Raw genomic sequence first — 12,907 nt, 5'->3', positions numbered from 1 at the left:
AGGGGGAGATAATACGGCTAAACTCTCTTCCTGTCATTTTCACAATTTATCTGACGAATTACACAAACTTTCAGAACTTTTGCCGTGCTTAAAACTGCGCTTTCTTTATTTTCTTCATCTTTTTCTGGATTTTCATACATTTTTCCAACCAACTAAAGCATTATAACCTCAAAATTACTTTGAAATATCTTCAAGAATCCTGGAAAGAACCTTTTTCAAAATATTTTAAGGGCAAATCTGGAGAATATTATCCTATTGTAATTCGAAAAAGAGCTGAAATTTGCTATTTTAGAGAAGAAAATCACCCAAGAAGCTCGAAAACAGACAATTTTTGTATCCTGAAATATTATTTTAGAAGGTATGATCAACCTTAGCATAATTAACACAGTGTTGATCATTGAAAGTTTGTGATTTCATTATTATTGTACCAGTAAATGCAAATTACGCCAGCTTTGATGCAAGAATGAATGATTTTGGAGGTTATTTAGTGTCTAATTTTATTCTAAATTAGTAACATAATCTAGAAAGATGAAAAGAAATGTTATTTCCGTGAATACTTCAAAGAAAACCAAATTTCTACAAGAAAATATTCAAGCAATTCCACTTCAACATACTTCTATTGTGTTGTACACCACTTCAGAGCATAATATCTTCCCCTTTGATACAAGCAAACCTACCGGAAAACCCAGAAAGGACGTAACTAATGCAATGGAATTTCTCACAACAGTCTTCTTGAGCCACTCCTTGGGCAAATATTTACACGGAGTGCAGATGAAGTGCAATTCAATTACATAGGCAAACACTTGGCACTAGTTGGTGGTTAGCGAGAGTCTTCAAGTGTACAACAGGCCATCATTAATGGAATTATCACACTGAATTAATCATTTTCAAATCAAATTAACTTGTGACAAAGGAAATTGCTCACATTCTAGCGAACACACACACAGTCTGAGTCACATGAAATGGCACGCCAACATTCCATTACCAGATAATGATCAGGATTTCGGGATACACAAAGGCGCACAAACTGTTCTTGCATACGCACAACAATGACCAAGTCAATCGTAAATTGTTTCAAATACATCCATTGGGCCCTTGCCTTCCTAATTGAATTGATTAAAAGGCGTAATTGAAGATGCTGTGCGGCCGCACAAGGTGTTATTCACGGAATGGGAATGGATGGTATAGTCGTGTAGCCCAGAAATCCCATCCGAGTTCTGTGCCGTGCAAATTGTTCCTGGGTGTAATTCCTCGGATTTCCCTGGCCGAGAAGCAAAACAAATGGCCTGAATTTCACTTAAGGGTTAATTAAATGGGCTGAGGAGGGAATTTCCGAGTGATTTTCACCTTTAAGTTTGATTAAATTGTTGTAGGCTCCAAAACTTTGCATTCTCAAGACAATTGGCCAACAATTTCAATCAAAAGCTAATCTAAATTATGTGAAAGTGATTGAACAAGAACCAGAGGGAGTATCAAAATTGGAAAATTCAATCCCCGAGAGAGAGAGAGAGAGTTGTTCTGCATAATTCAACAACAAAGCTGCGTCAACTTGAGCTTTCTATTTGCATAATATCGGGGAAAATCAACAGAGAAAATCACAATGTTGAGACAAAGATGACCTCTCCAAAAGGCTCATACTTATTAAGACATGAGAGAGAGAGGGAGGAATGTTCTCGACACATCTTGAGAGCCTTAAGCACACAACTGAACAATGACAATTAGAGGAATTCCCTTCTGTGGAATTCCCCGGGGAAACCCAAAGCCTTCTCCACCAGGAATAATTTACATTTGTCAGGACACGAAACAATGCGCACTGAATTGTCCAGGGTAATTGAATGTTACGGTCAAGACATTGTGAAACTGCTGCTGACCTTTTCCCATCAGCCCAAGAAGAGCAAAAAAAAAATTCCCAACCATAAATAACATCCAACATTCTTTCCCACGCGAAGGTATTAATTGAATTTCATCCACGTTCTCCAACAGGGTGAAAAAGGGGAATTAAAATTAATAAGTTGTGATATATTAGCAGTGGCAGAATGTAAGAAATTTCCCCCCAATTCAACTCTAAATCAACACAAGTGGGAAATATTTACAGACGTTTCACGGGGAAAAGTTTAATATTATGGCAGTCCATTCGGTCCCACATCGCACCACAACTTTCACGAGCAGAGGGTTTTCCAGCTGAGAGTTTAGCGCGCGTTCTTCACCCCCAAAGGCGCTGTGGAAAAAGGCGAGTGGAAATGAGAACAGCGTCGCACAACACATGAAAAGTATGTAGTTTTGGGAGTACATACATAAAATAGGGGCGAGAAGGGCACAATTGGCGCCCTTTCGTGTCTTCAATTCAGTTTGCACCTTGAAAATTCCTTCCCGGAATGCTTTGATCCTTGAAAAATGAATATTCACTGTGTTTTTCCATCTTTACGATCAATTTCCCACGCTTATAATCCATCTTGGGTATTAAAAATTGGTTGTTCGTAAGAAAGTGAGGTTAGGTTTTATCTTCCGGAGAAGAATTTCAATACTTTATGTATTCTAAAGCACAAAAAAGTGCTGAAAAGTATTTTATCAACAAACAAGAGACAATCTATGATGAATTTCCGCATATTTCGTGTGAAGAATGCCATAATCTTACTTTCTTGCTGACATACAGAAAGCCACGCATTTTCCCTACAGATCAATTCACCCCTTGAATCTGATAAACCTTTCGGCAAGCATAAATGTGCGGTTTATAAATATTGACTGTGCTGAAATCAAATTGCTATTTCTACCATTTATGTTGAATAATATAGGAAAATTCAACCCTAATTCGTTTATTCAAAACCATTGAATGACTCTCTATTTGCTCGGCTAAGAAACGAACCCCAAGAGTTCACCCCCCCAATGCGGGGGCTCTGGAGGCAATTTCACACACGAGAGAAACTGCCTGAGTATGCTAATGGTCGGACAAAGTACACGCCAAGCTTCTTGCACACTCAGCCGAATCCACATCACTCTTTTTCCTCGTCCATTGTTTCGACATCATCAACATTTCCGGAAGGTGTTCTGCGCGAAGGTGGGCCGGCAGAGTCCCAGGATATGGTCTTTTTTTCGCTCCCCAAGTCAACACACACACACACAAGCACAGCCATCAATTAAATGTATACTTGTGTGCCGGCGAAACGCGCCATTTGGTGGATTTGTGTAGCAAATTATATTTGAATTTTTAATGATAATGGGAAATATCTAATATTTAATTACACAGTAAATATGCACCGCCATTCGCCATGTGAATTTTCACCCACGTATCGAAACCCGAGTGAGAGCCAAAAATGCGGGTATTTGCGAATATAATTGAGGACTTGGTGGTCAGAAAATGGGTGAAATGCGATATGATATTTGAGAGGAGGCAAAACTGTGAAGGCTTGTTAAAACTATAGAGAATATAATGAAAATTGAAACTGTTTTTCCCGCAAACAATCTCCGCGCCACATGATGGATGGAATTATGCTGAAAAATTTAATGGCAAAGCCCATTATTCTACTTAATTAATTGGCGCTGCATTGTGTGTGTGCGATTCCGGCATTTGTTCAAAACTGCAAAAGCGCGCGATAATTGAAAATTACTGATTCACGCAGCAGCACGAAATTTATTTTTCTTCCACAAATAGCTGTGGCATTTGCCCCAACAAATAAATCCACACCGTGTGATTTTGCGGCAATTTGAATATTTTTATCCATTTCTGCGCTTGCAATCCCCCCAGAAATTGAGCCGCGCATTAAAATTTAAATGAGAGAAAAAGACCCATTTTCACATTACACACTTTTTTCATCCATCCCTCCAAACCAAATCCCAAGGGGCAAATCACAAGGCGATTTTTGAGGAAACTTAATGTTCTCTAATCAAATAATTAATTTTTTGAGTAAAATAATCAAAAAATGATTATTTTCCCAAGTAAAATTGAAAAATAATCAAATTATGATTTCAATAATAAAAAAAAGATTATTTTCTCAACTAAAATTGAAAAAAAAAATCTAATTTTGAATACATAATCAAAGAAAAGATTATTTTCCCTAGTAAAATCACAAAAAAAACAAAATAACCAAATTCTGAATAAAATAATCAAAAAATGAATATTTTTTCAAACAAAAATTGAAAAATTTTTGGAAAAAAATTACAAAAAAATCAAAATAACCAAATTATGAATTAAATAATCAGAAACAAATGAATATATTCTCAAGTAAATTTTGAAAAATAATCATATTTTGAATAAAATATCCCAAAAAAAAACAAATCCCAAGTAAAATTACATAAAAATCTCAATAATGAAATTCTGAAATAAATTATGAATAAAAATAAATTATTTTCAATCAATTAATCAGAATATTTCGAATATTTACCATTATTCAAGTATATTCAAAATTTGATTAAATATTCCGGAAAATAATAAAAAAAATCAGAATTTGTATGAAATACAGAATTTTTAATCAAAAAATATTCAAAAAAATAATCAATTTTAAATCAAATATTTAGAAAATTATCAGAATTTTCTACGAAATAATCAAAATTTGAGTAATAATCACAAATAATCGAAAAAAGGATTGAATAATCACAAAGTTAATGGTCTCAACTTCCGAGTGATTTTCCCCTTGCCAAATCCATTCTCAGCATCACTCTGTGAATAATTCAGCAGTGCAAAATCATATACATTGCACACTCACATCGCTGTAAAAAAAAGGGATGCGAATAAATGGTAGGAAAATTGTTGTCTAAAGAGCGAGCGAGTTTTTAAAATTGCTCAACATATTACAATCTCGGCCTCTGGCCGCCAGATTCGCCGGCCAGGTGGTCAACAGAAAAACATTTTGCCTATTATTTATGGCGGAGCGAATGAGAAGGGCTGCATTTTAATGCATTTTGCATGTATTTCGTGGACCGCCAGGGAAAAAAAGTCCCTTAATTGATGAAATTTTCATTCTGTATAGTCATTTCATGAATAATTTTCAAACTTGAATTTCCATCAGATTTAATATTGTGCAGAGCCGATGTTTTGTGTGTGTGTGCATTGAAATATGACACACATGTATAATTTTGCTGCGTGAAAAACTACACGCGCGGGTGGCCTTTTTTGACCATGGCGGAAATGTTTTCCACCCACTCAATTGAATTGCCTCGTCATCATCATCATCAATTGTTCTCAAATTACCATTTCATAACAACACACACACCAAACGTGTATAAATGATGCGCCACGAATCACATTTCCATTTGACTTTCATACAAGATTAATGTCTTATCGCAGATAAATTGAATTGCTGATTTCTTCACAGACCCATTTTGACCCAAAATTTGCCAAAATATGAAGACAAACAGCAATCAAGAAGGAAACCTAATCGAGAACCGAGTAAAATTTAATGGGAAATGGTTTAAATTTAAATCGAAGTGCAATTGAGATGAATTGGTGGTAAAAAGCTCAAATTATCCCACAAAAATTGGTTAAAAAGGTGAAATTAGTGATTTGGCGCGACGATCAAAACCCACATTTTTAAACCACAATAGATGTCGCCACAGACAATGTGACTTTTCATCTTAAAAAGTCCATCAATTTGATCAATTCCGAGCACGTTAAATCATACAAAATCAGCAAGGAAATCACAAAACAGAAGAAAGTGGAATGAAAGAAAATCAGCAGAGAAAGATGGAAAACTCCCTGTCTGAATTGATACAGATTCGTATGATCAAAATTATGGTATCCAAAAGTGTTCAAACTTTCTTCCTTGCGCACTTTCTATAGCCACTCAAGGAGGAAAAGGTGAATCAACAAATGCCACAAACTATTTGTAAAGTCCCGAAGTGCCACTTAATTCCCAGGAAAATATTGTGTGGCAAAATGTGAGGGAAAAGTTTCTTTGTGCGGCCCAGAGTGAATAAATTTGAATACACTTCTCTTCCACGCCGCGCCAGAGAGAGAGAGAGATTCTGTCTTACCTCCACAACCGCTCCACAATCTCTTATCATGCAAATGCGCACTCTCAACTCTGGCCCCGGGATTTAATGCCGGCGTGGCTTTTTCTCTCGCCCACGAACTGCGGGAATTGTCATAAATCAAATTGGACAAAATCCACCATCGATACCTTGAGTGCAGTCTTATTGAGGGGCGGCGATTTAGCATATAGTTTTCGTGGGAGTGTGGGCGAAGGGAAATATATTCTGCAGCGTTTGCATTTCCACTCAACTTGCCCCACACCCTCCCCCACCGGAAAGTGTTTCCCCAGCGGAGTAAATTATCCGTAGAAGAAAACTCCCATATTGGGCCACTTGGCCGTGGATGATGGAGTGCGCCAGGCTCGCAGGTACAGAGAGACTAACAGCATATTAGAGAAATATTTATAGCCCGCCGATATCCATGCCTTGGCTGCACAAAGTGCCAATATTCCGAATCGATTTGCACAAAAAAGCCACACACACACACAGAGGAGGAGAATGAAATTTACATTTCGCGGTCGTTCTGCATGCCAGAGACCCGAAGGGCCACCATTTCACCCCTTCAGGACTCTCCTCCACCCCCAAACCACCCGCCGGAGAGCACATTTTATTATTTTGTTTCACTCCGCCTCGCCCATTTTCCTCGCTGCATATTTTACACTCTGCACGGCCCTTTGAAATTGTGTACAATTTGATTTTTTCGCAACAGAATCTGCAATTGAATCCATGCAAAGTAGCTTCTGGGCTCATTTTAATTCACCACCGTGATTTGGCGCGTGAATTTTTGATGTTGACTTCAAGGGACAAATATTATGATCGGAAGTGGTGTACAGCTTTTGTGCAAGTGTTTGGAATTGGAAGTGATAAAATATATTTTAAAAATTGAAAGAGCTTCTGCTTCAACAAATTGAGGCTCTTCTTAATTAATATGGCTTAAAAAATTACTTTGATTGCTTTTTTAGGTTATGTGAGTGATTTTAAATAGATTCTGGTGATTAAATAACCCTAAAAAATCATCAAAATGGTGTTTATGCTGCTAATATTTCTCATTTTTAACAGATTTGAGAATTTTTGATTACAAAACTTCATATTGATTGAGAAAAAGCCTAATAGACAATCACATAACCTAAAAAAAAAATTTATTTCAGTCTAGAAGAATGTTTAAACTTTAAAGTGACAAATTCTACCTCAATTTCTGGAAGAGACATTCAGAGATTCACTCATTTCCAGGTTTGAAAACATCTAAATTAATCCAAGGAATTTTTTAAGCCAAATTCATAACCTCACAATTTGATTTTAATTGTTCAAAGCATTTTCTGAAGGCAAAACTTAGAATAAAGTGCAATAAGTCAAAATTGTGTGTGAGAAACAATTGAAGGAGTCTTAAAAACGATGAAAAATGCCTTTAAGGACGTTCAGAAGTGTCTGAAGTGGTGTACAGATTTGAGGCATATTATCTCTCCCTTGTTTAGCTTAAGGGCGCGTGCAAGTCTCTCAGGATTACTAAGATTGTTGCATATTTGGTCGTGTGATTCTGCAAGAGCTTTTAGTCACTCGGTCTTCCAGTGGTGTTTCTTTAAAGCTCTTCATTTCTTATTTAAATCAGTATAAATCTCTTAATATTCCAGAGAAGTATTTCTCATGCATCTTCCAGCTTCTAAAGTGCTTCAATGTTCATCTTTGTCCTTCTTTATCACACAAACTCTGTAATAAAATGCATTAAGTCAGCTAATCTTGTCCGAATTGAGGTAATAAAACACCCAACATTGCAATCCATACCTTTGATCTTGGCTGTAAGAATTCACTCTGTAAGACAAATAGAATCTATCAGTTTCACAAGAGCTTTGCAGCCAAATTCAGAGCATAACAGAAGCACTCTCAAGTACTGCATTCCGCAGTAACATAGCACATTCAATTGCGAGCATTGCAACATCGATAGAATCATGGTGGAAATGCACTAATTGCACAGCACATACGCTCGCTTTATGGCATTTTTCCCAACCCTTGGGATTTGGGTGTGGGTTTTTTTGCCGCCAACCTTGTGCGCCCAGAGGGTGGTGGAAATTCAGGGATTGTGGGTGGATTTTTTTCACTCACTCGCTGTCCAACGACAAGCTCAAGAAGCCAAAATGACTATGATCACAAGTCCATGAGCGACTTGAGCTTTGGCCGCACTAATAACTGGGCGTCGAGTGAGCGCATATTAAAATTCCCATCATAAATGTTAATGGTCGGTAATTGTGGGAAAATGAAACGGCCGGTTCTGCCCAACTCTGTGACGGGGAGGATTAAAACTCTATGGCTTAACGTTCGGCCAATTATGAAATAATTAATTTGGGCATATATAGTGGTCGGGCGATGAAAATGCCGGTGCGAGTATAAAGTCATTTATCTCCAATTACGGAACGCCAGTCGGGAAAGTGTGGCGCGGGAAAAACTACACACAAAACCATCATGAGCGTGAGCGCGGCGCGCTTTTTCCAAGTCGAGGGCGTGGTGCTGCGCTTCATCGGCATGTGGCCCATCAGTGAGCGCCACATGAACGCACGGGCGATCACGCACACCGCCATCAATCTGATTATCCTGGTCGCGGCCACAGTGGCGGAAATTGCATTTGGCATCGTTAATATTGATGACCTGCCGCTGGTGTGCGACAGCTTCTGTCCGTCCAGCACAAAAATGGTCACAGCCATGAAAGTTTTACTGCTCACGGCCCGCCGGCGCAGAGTACACAAGGTCCTGCAGACACTTCGACACCTCTATCTCGCCGGCATGTTTGGCATTGTTTTATGGACGCCGGATTTTCTAATTAACCCGCGCCCTGTTTGCTCTTCCACCCCTTTTCAAAAATACACAGAAACCGACGCCGAGAACATCGCCATAAACGCAAGACTTTCGCACTTCAGCCGCACCATAACGCTGATCCTGGCCACGCTCACCAGCGCCACGTGCTGCTCCTACGTGTTCATCCCCATCGGCAAGTATCTCTGGGCCAAGCACACCGGCGGAGAGACGCTCCGGGAGCTGCCCTTCAAGTCCGTGTGAGTTTAGCGCTTCTCAGCAGTGCCGTAGTCGCAATAAGATTCCGCTTTAACTCCGTTTTTTGGTCTTAATGCTCCAATTCTTCACTGAAATAAGTCCTCAAAGTAATGAATTTATTGACTGAAACAGTCTTTTAAAGACACTCATGAAGCTTTTATTTCAAACTTTCATTCAGTATTAGAAAAATTCACACTTTACGTAGAAAAACTGCGAATTAATTGCACTTTCTGGAAGAAATCTATTTAAAATCAAGAAAAGATGCAAAATCCTTATCAAATTTACACGTTTCTCAAGCTATAAAAATTGTGCATTAAGAAAAGCAACAGCTTTACGCGGCTTTTTAGATATTTTAGAGTCACTGCGCCTCTGCTGAACTCTGGGATTTCTTCGAAATTGTTAAAAATTAAATATGGCAGTCAAGTTGGAGTTTTGAAGATGCTTCTTTTCCGCCACGAGATTTTTCCCATCCATGAAACATTGGTTGGGATGCTGAGCGAAATGGATGGAGAAAAGTCATCAAAAACCACTTAAAATGAATAGCTTTGCACACACAAACACATTTTGCTCGTCCATTTCTTTGCAATCTGCGAGAGGACAATAAAAAAAAAGCGACGTGGAGGAAGAATTAACCGACCAGAGAGGCATTCCCTGTTGACACAGCACGTTGCAAAAGGGCGGGCAAACCCTAATCCTCTGGTCAAAATTCACCGGAGAAATGGAAATAAATGGTTGGGGGGTGGAAGAAGCCACCCCCGCACTCTCTCCCTCAAGTGCGCCCACAGAGAGGGCGAGAGAGAGAGAGAGCAGTGAGAGTGAGCGATGTAATTAACAAGAATGGCCATCAATGGAGAAAATGGGGAGAAGATGTGTTCCTCCGTGGGAGGCGAGAAAGAATGTTAATTTATTGTAATTTTATAGGTTTCCCTATGACGCCAGCCAGAGTCCTGTGTACGAAATAACCTACATAATACTCTCGTACTCCGGCTACATCACGGCCGCCGGCATCATTGGCATGGATGGACTCTTTGTCGGGCTGTGCCTCCACATTTCGGGGCAGTTTCAGATCATCCAGACGAATATTAACACTCTCGTTGATCGTGAGATTGGTGTGTTAAATTGCCTCAATTTCTGCACGCCCTCTGATTGTTCACATTAAATTGCCTGTACTCACCCCCAGCCGCCGGCCAGATTGGCCAGGCAGAATTAGGTTGTTCTTGTGCTCGAATGTATCGCTTCACTCTCACCCTTGCATTTGCAGCTCCTCTGCTGACCAAGCGTCCCTCGCAGGACGATTCTGCGTTCACGGAGGAGCAGAGCCGACACATCTATCACCGCCTGAGCGCCTTTGTGCGCCGCCAGGACGACACAATCAAGCTGTGCGAGGAAATGGTGAAGATCTTTCAGCCGAACATCCTCATGCACTTCCTCTCCGCCGCCTTCGTCATCTGCTTCAGCTCTGTCAACTTAATCCTGGTAAAGATCTGCAAATGTGAGAAATGCACAATTATATTTCCAATCTCTCCTCGCCAGTCGTCCGGCTTAGCAATATTCCTCTATGTCAACTACATCGGAGCGGCCACAACACAGCTCTTTGTGTACTCCATTGGCGGAAGCTATATATCAACTTCTGTGAGTTGTTTTTTGCCACACTTCCTCTTCTCTCTCTCTCTTCTGTGCCCCATTTCTGGCGCCCATTTCGCCAGCGAGGCCACAAAAAACCCCACAGACAATCCCAAATCCAGCACAGCTCAAGTGAAGCCGGAGTTTTGGGGACAAATTCAGTGTTAGACAGAGTTTCACATCACTCTTTTTGCCCTTAATGAGCACAAGATTGCTGAAAATAAACAGTTTTTGCATTTATTATTGGAAAAAGTAACGAATATGTGAAAAAAATTGCGAAAAAATCTAAATTTTATTCAAATAAAACTCTACACAAGATCTTTCCAAGCAATTAGAGCGAATTTAAGTGCTTGATATGAAGGATTCAGAAGCACTTAATCGTGTTTCTTTCACGAGTTGCAATAAATTCACACTCTTCCATACTTAATTTTGAGATTTTGCCGCAAATTCAGTCGCCTGAGCAATGGCCAAAGCAAAGTTTTGCCTCTCGGAGCGAAGCGGCAGAGAAGGAAAGCTTAACAGAGCCAATATTCATCATCACAGTGGTTGCAAATGAATATTAGGGATCATTAGACTCTGTGTCTGATATCCTTTTCTCCCCCATTCTCTGCTCCTTCTCTGTCACACTGGATGCAAAATACATAATAACAATATCCGAAAAAAAAATTAGAGCGGCGAGATCTGCAACTCAGCATACTTCTTCGAGTGGTACAAATCCAATAAGGACGTCCGTCGTCTGCTGCTAATGCTAATGACGAGGGCGCAGCGGGAGAGCGGAGTGTTCGTGCCATTCTTCCAGGCGAGCCTGGAAACATTCGCGACGGTGCGTATCGCACACACACACAATTCCGCACAAGCATCTGCAATTGCCACCCAATTTCTCTTTGCAGATCCTACGAACCGCCGGCTCCTACATCGCCCTCCTCAAGACGTTCCTCTAGAGACGAGAGACATCGCGCCGCAAGAGGCCCGATTTTTACAACATCGACCGGCAAAGATGTGGTAATGATGATGATGGCGAATGGGATTTCCCTCGCAATGCCATAAAATTAAAATGATGAAGAGGAAAAGCAGCTGAAGAGCGCCATAACCGTAATATCATCCACTTTGCTGCACAAGGCGCACGCTAGACGGATATTTTTTTGTCTGTTTTCCACCAAGTGGACTACAATAGGGAGTAAATTGCTGCTGAAATTAATAAATTCATTGCAATCTCTTCGCAGAGCACAATTGATGCTTTTTTTTCTTCACAATTCGGACACTGACTTACAAAATGCTCTAGATTAGCGATAAGATCATGTTATTTATGACATTTAGAAAGATTTATAGGGGTAAATGGGGCAGCTTCAGATTTCTTAATTTTCTCAGAGATTTTTACATGAATAAATTCCTGGTCTTCACACAATGTTTGTAGTCCTTAAGGACTACAATTGACGAAAATTTGCACAGGATAGCCTTTACTGTTTAGATAAAATAAGTGAAAATTGAAAATCACTCACAAACTAGAATTTTGCTGCCGAATTGATTGCGTGTTTTCTCCATTAAAAAAGCCACAATTCGCGTGAAACACAATCAAAGGTTATTGAGAGTTAAGTAGAGATTCTAAATATGCCCGAACTTTTCCTCCTGATCACGGCCTTTTCAGTGGGTGGTGGAAAATGCACAAACACTGCACACGGGGCAGTTTCGGATCGCCACAGACTGACAACAGCGCGCTCTGACAGTCTGACGCAACATTACGGTCGAAATTTTCTTGTGGCAAATATTGAAGATTTTTCACAAAGTGCCGTTCTGTGCTGCATTGCTTCATCACGTTAAACGACTTCTTAGTTGAAAAGTGAGAAAATACACGCGAAAATCACTGATTAGAGCAGAAATTTCGAGAAGCACATTTTGCGCGGAACTTTCGCAGCGCGTCAAGTTGCCACCACTCACGCATGGTGGCGTTGCGATACAGGAAAAATGACGGGCAACTTGCTTTTCGCTCAGAAATTTTGACAGTCCGTGCAAGGGTCCAGAAAAGTCGCGAAAATATTACTTTAAAGGCGATTTTTAGGGAATTAAACAGTTTCAGTGTGTAGATTAGAAACCAAAGTGATCATTTGCCCGCGATTCGACAATTCCACAATGGAATTTATGGTAAATATAAGTGAAAATCTGAAACATCCCCACAGCAATCCGAAACATCCCCGTGCGGTGCAGTTTCAGATAAATTACAATATTATTTTCATTCTCCTTTAGAGGAAAAAGGATCAGTTTTAATGCCCAATGAAAGGCATTT

At 39.8% G+C, this 12,907-nt stretch overlaps 1 protein-coding gene across 1 annotated transcript; it reads left to right on the top strand.

Annotated features, from left to right (window-relative positions):
- The first annotated feature begins 8,418 nt into the window (after nt 1–8,418).
- On the top strand, nt 8,419–11,567 carry LOC132265232 (odorant receptor 22c). Its single transcript, XM_059765810.1, has 7 exons — nt 8,419–8,734; nt 8,822–9,005; nt 9,925–10,136; nt 10,169–10,479; nt 10,537–10,635; nt 11,297–11,449; nt 11,517–11,567. The coding sequence occupies exons 1-7, from the start codon at nt 8,419–8,421 to the stop codon at nt 11,565–11,567; spliced, it is 1,326 nt and encodes a 441-aa protein (XP_059621793.1).
- Nucleotides 11,568–12,907: the final 1,340 nt, after the last annotated feature.

Source organism: Phlebotomus argentipes, unplaced genomic scaffold, assembly GCF_947086385.1.
Source record: "Phlebotomus argentipes unplaced genomic scaffold, Phlebotomus argentipes genome assembly contig_2, whole genome shotgun sequence".
NCBI classification, from domain to species: Eukaryota; Metazoa; Arthropoda; class Insecta; order Diptera; family Psychodidae; genus Phlebotomus; species Phlebotomus argentipes.
Note: the sequence above shows the minus strand (reverse complement) of the source record. Positions and strands in the feature narration are given on the sequence as shown.

What these genes read in the sequence shown, in the direction of transcription:
- LOC132265232 (XM_059765810.1), top strand. Translation starts at nt 8,419, where the DNA reads ATGAGCGTGAGCGCGGCGCGCTTTTTCCAAGTCGAGGGCGTGGTGCTG. An exon ending in GAGCTGCCCTTCAAGTCCGT is followed by an intron (nt 9,006 to 9,924) that starts GTGAGTTTAGCG and finishes GTAATTTTATAG; the next exon opens with GTTTCCCTATGACGCCAGCC. An exon ending in GAAGCTATATATCAACTTCT is followed by an intron (nt 10,636 to 11,296) that starts GTGAGTTGTTTT and finishes AAAAAAAATTAG; the next exon opens with AGCGGCGAGATCTGCAACTC.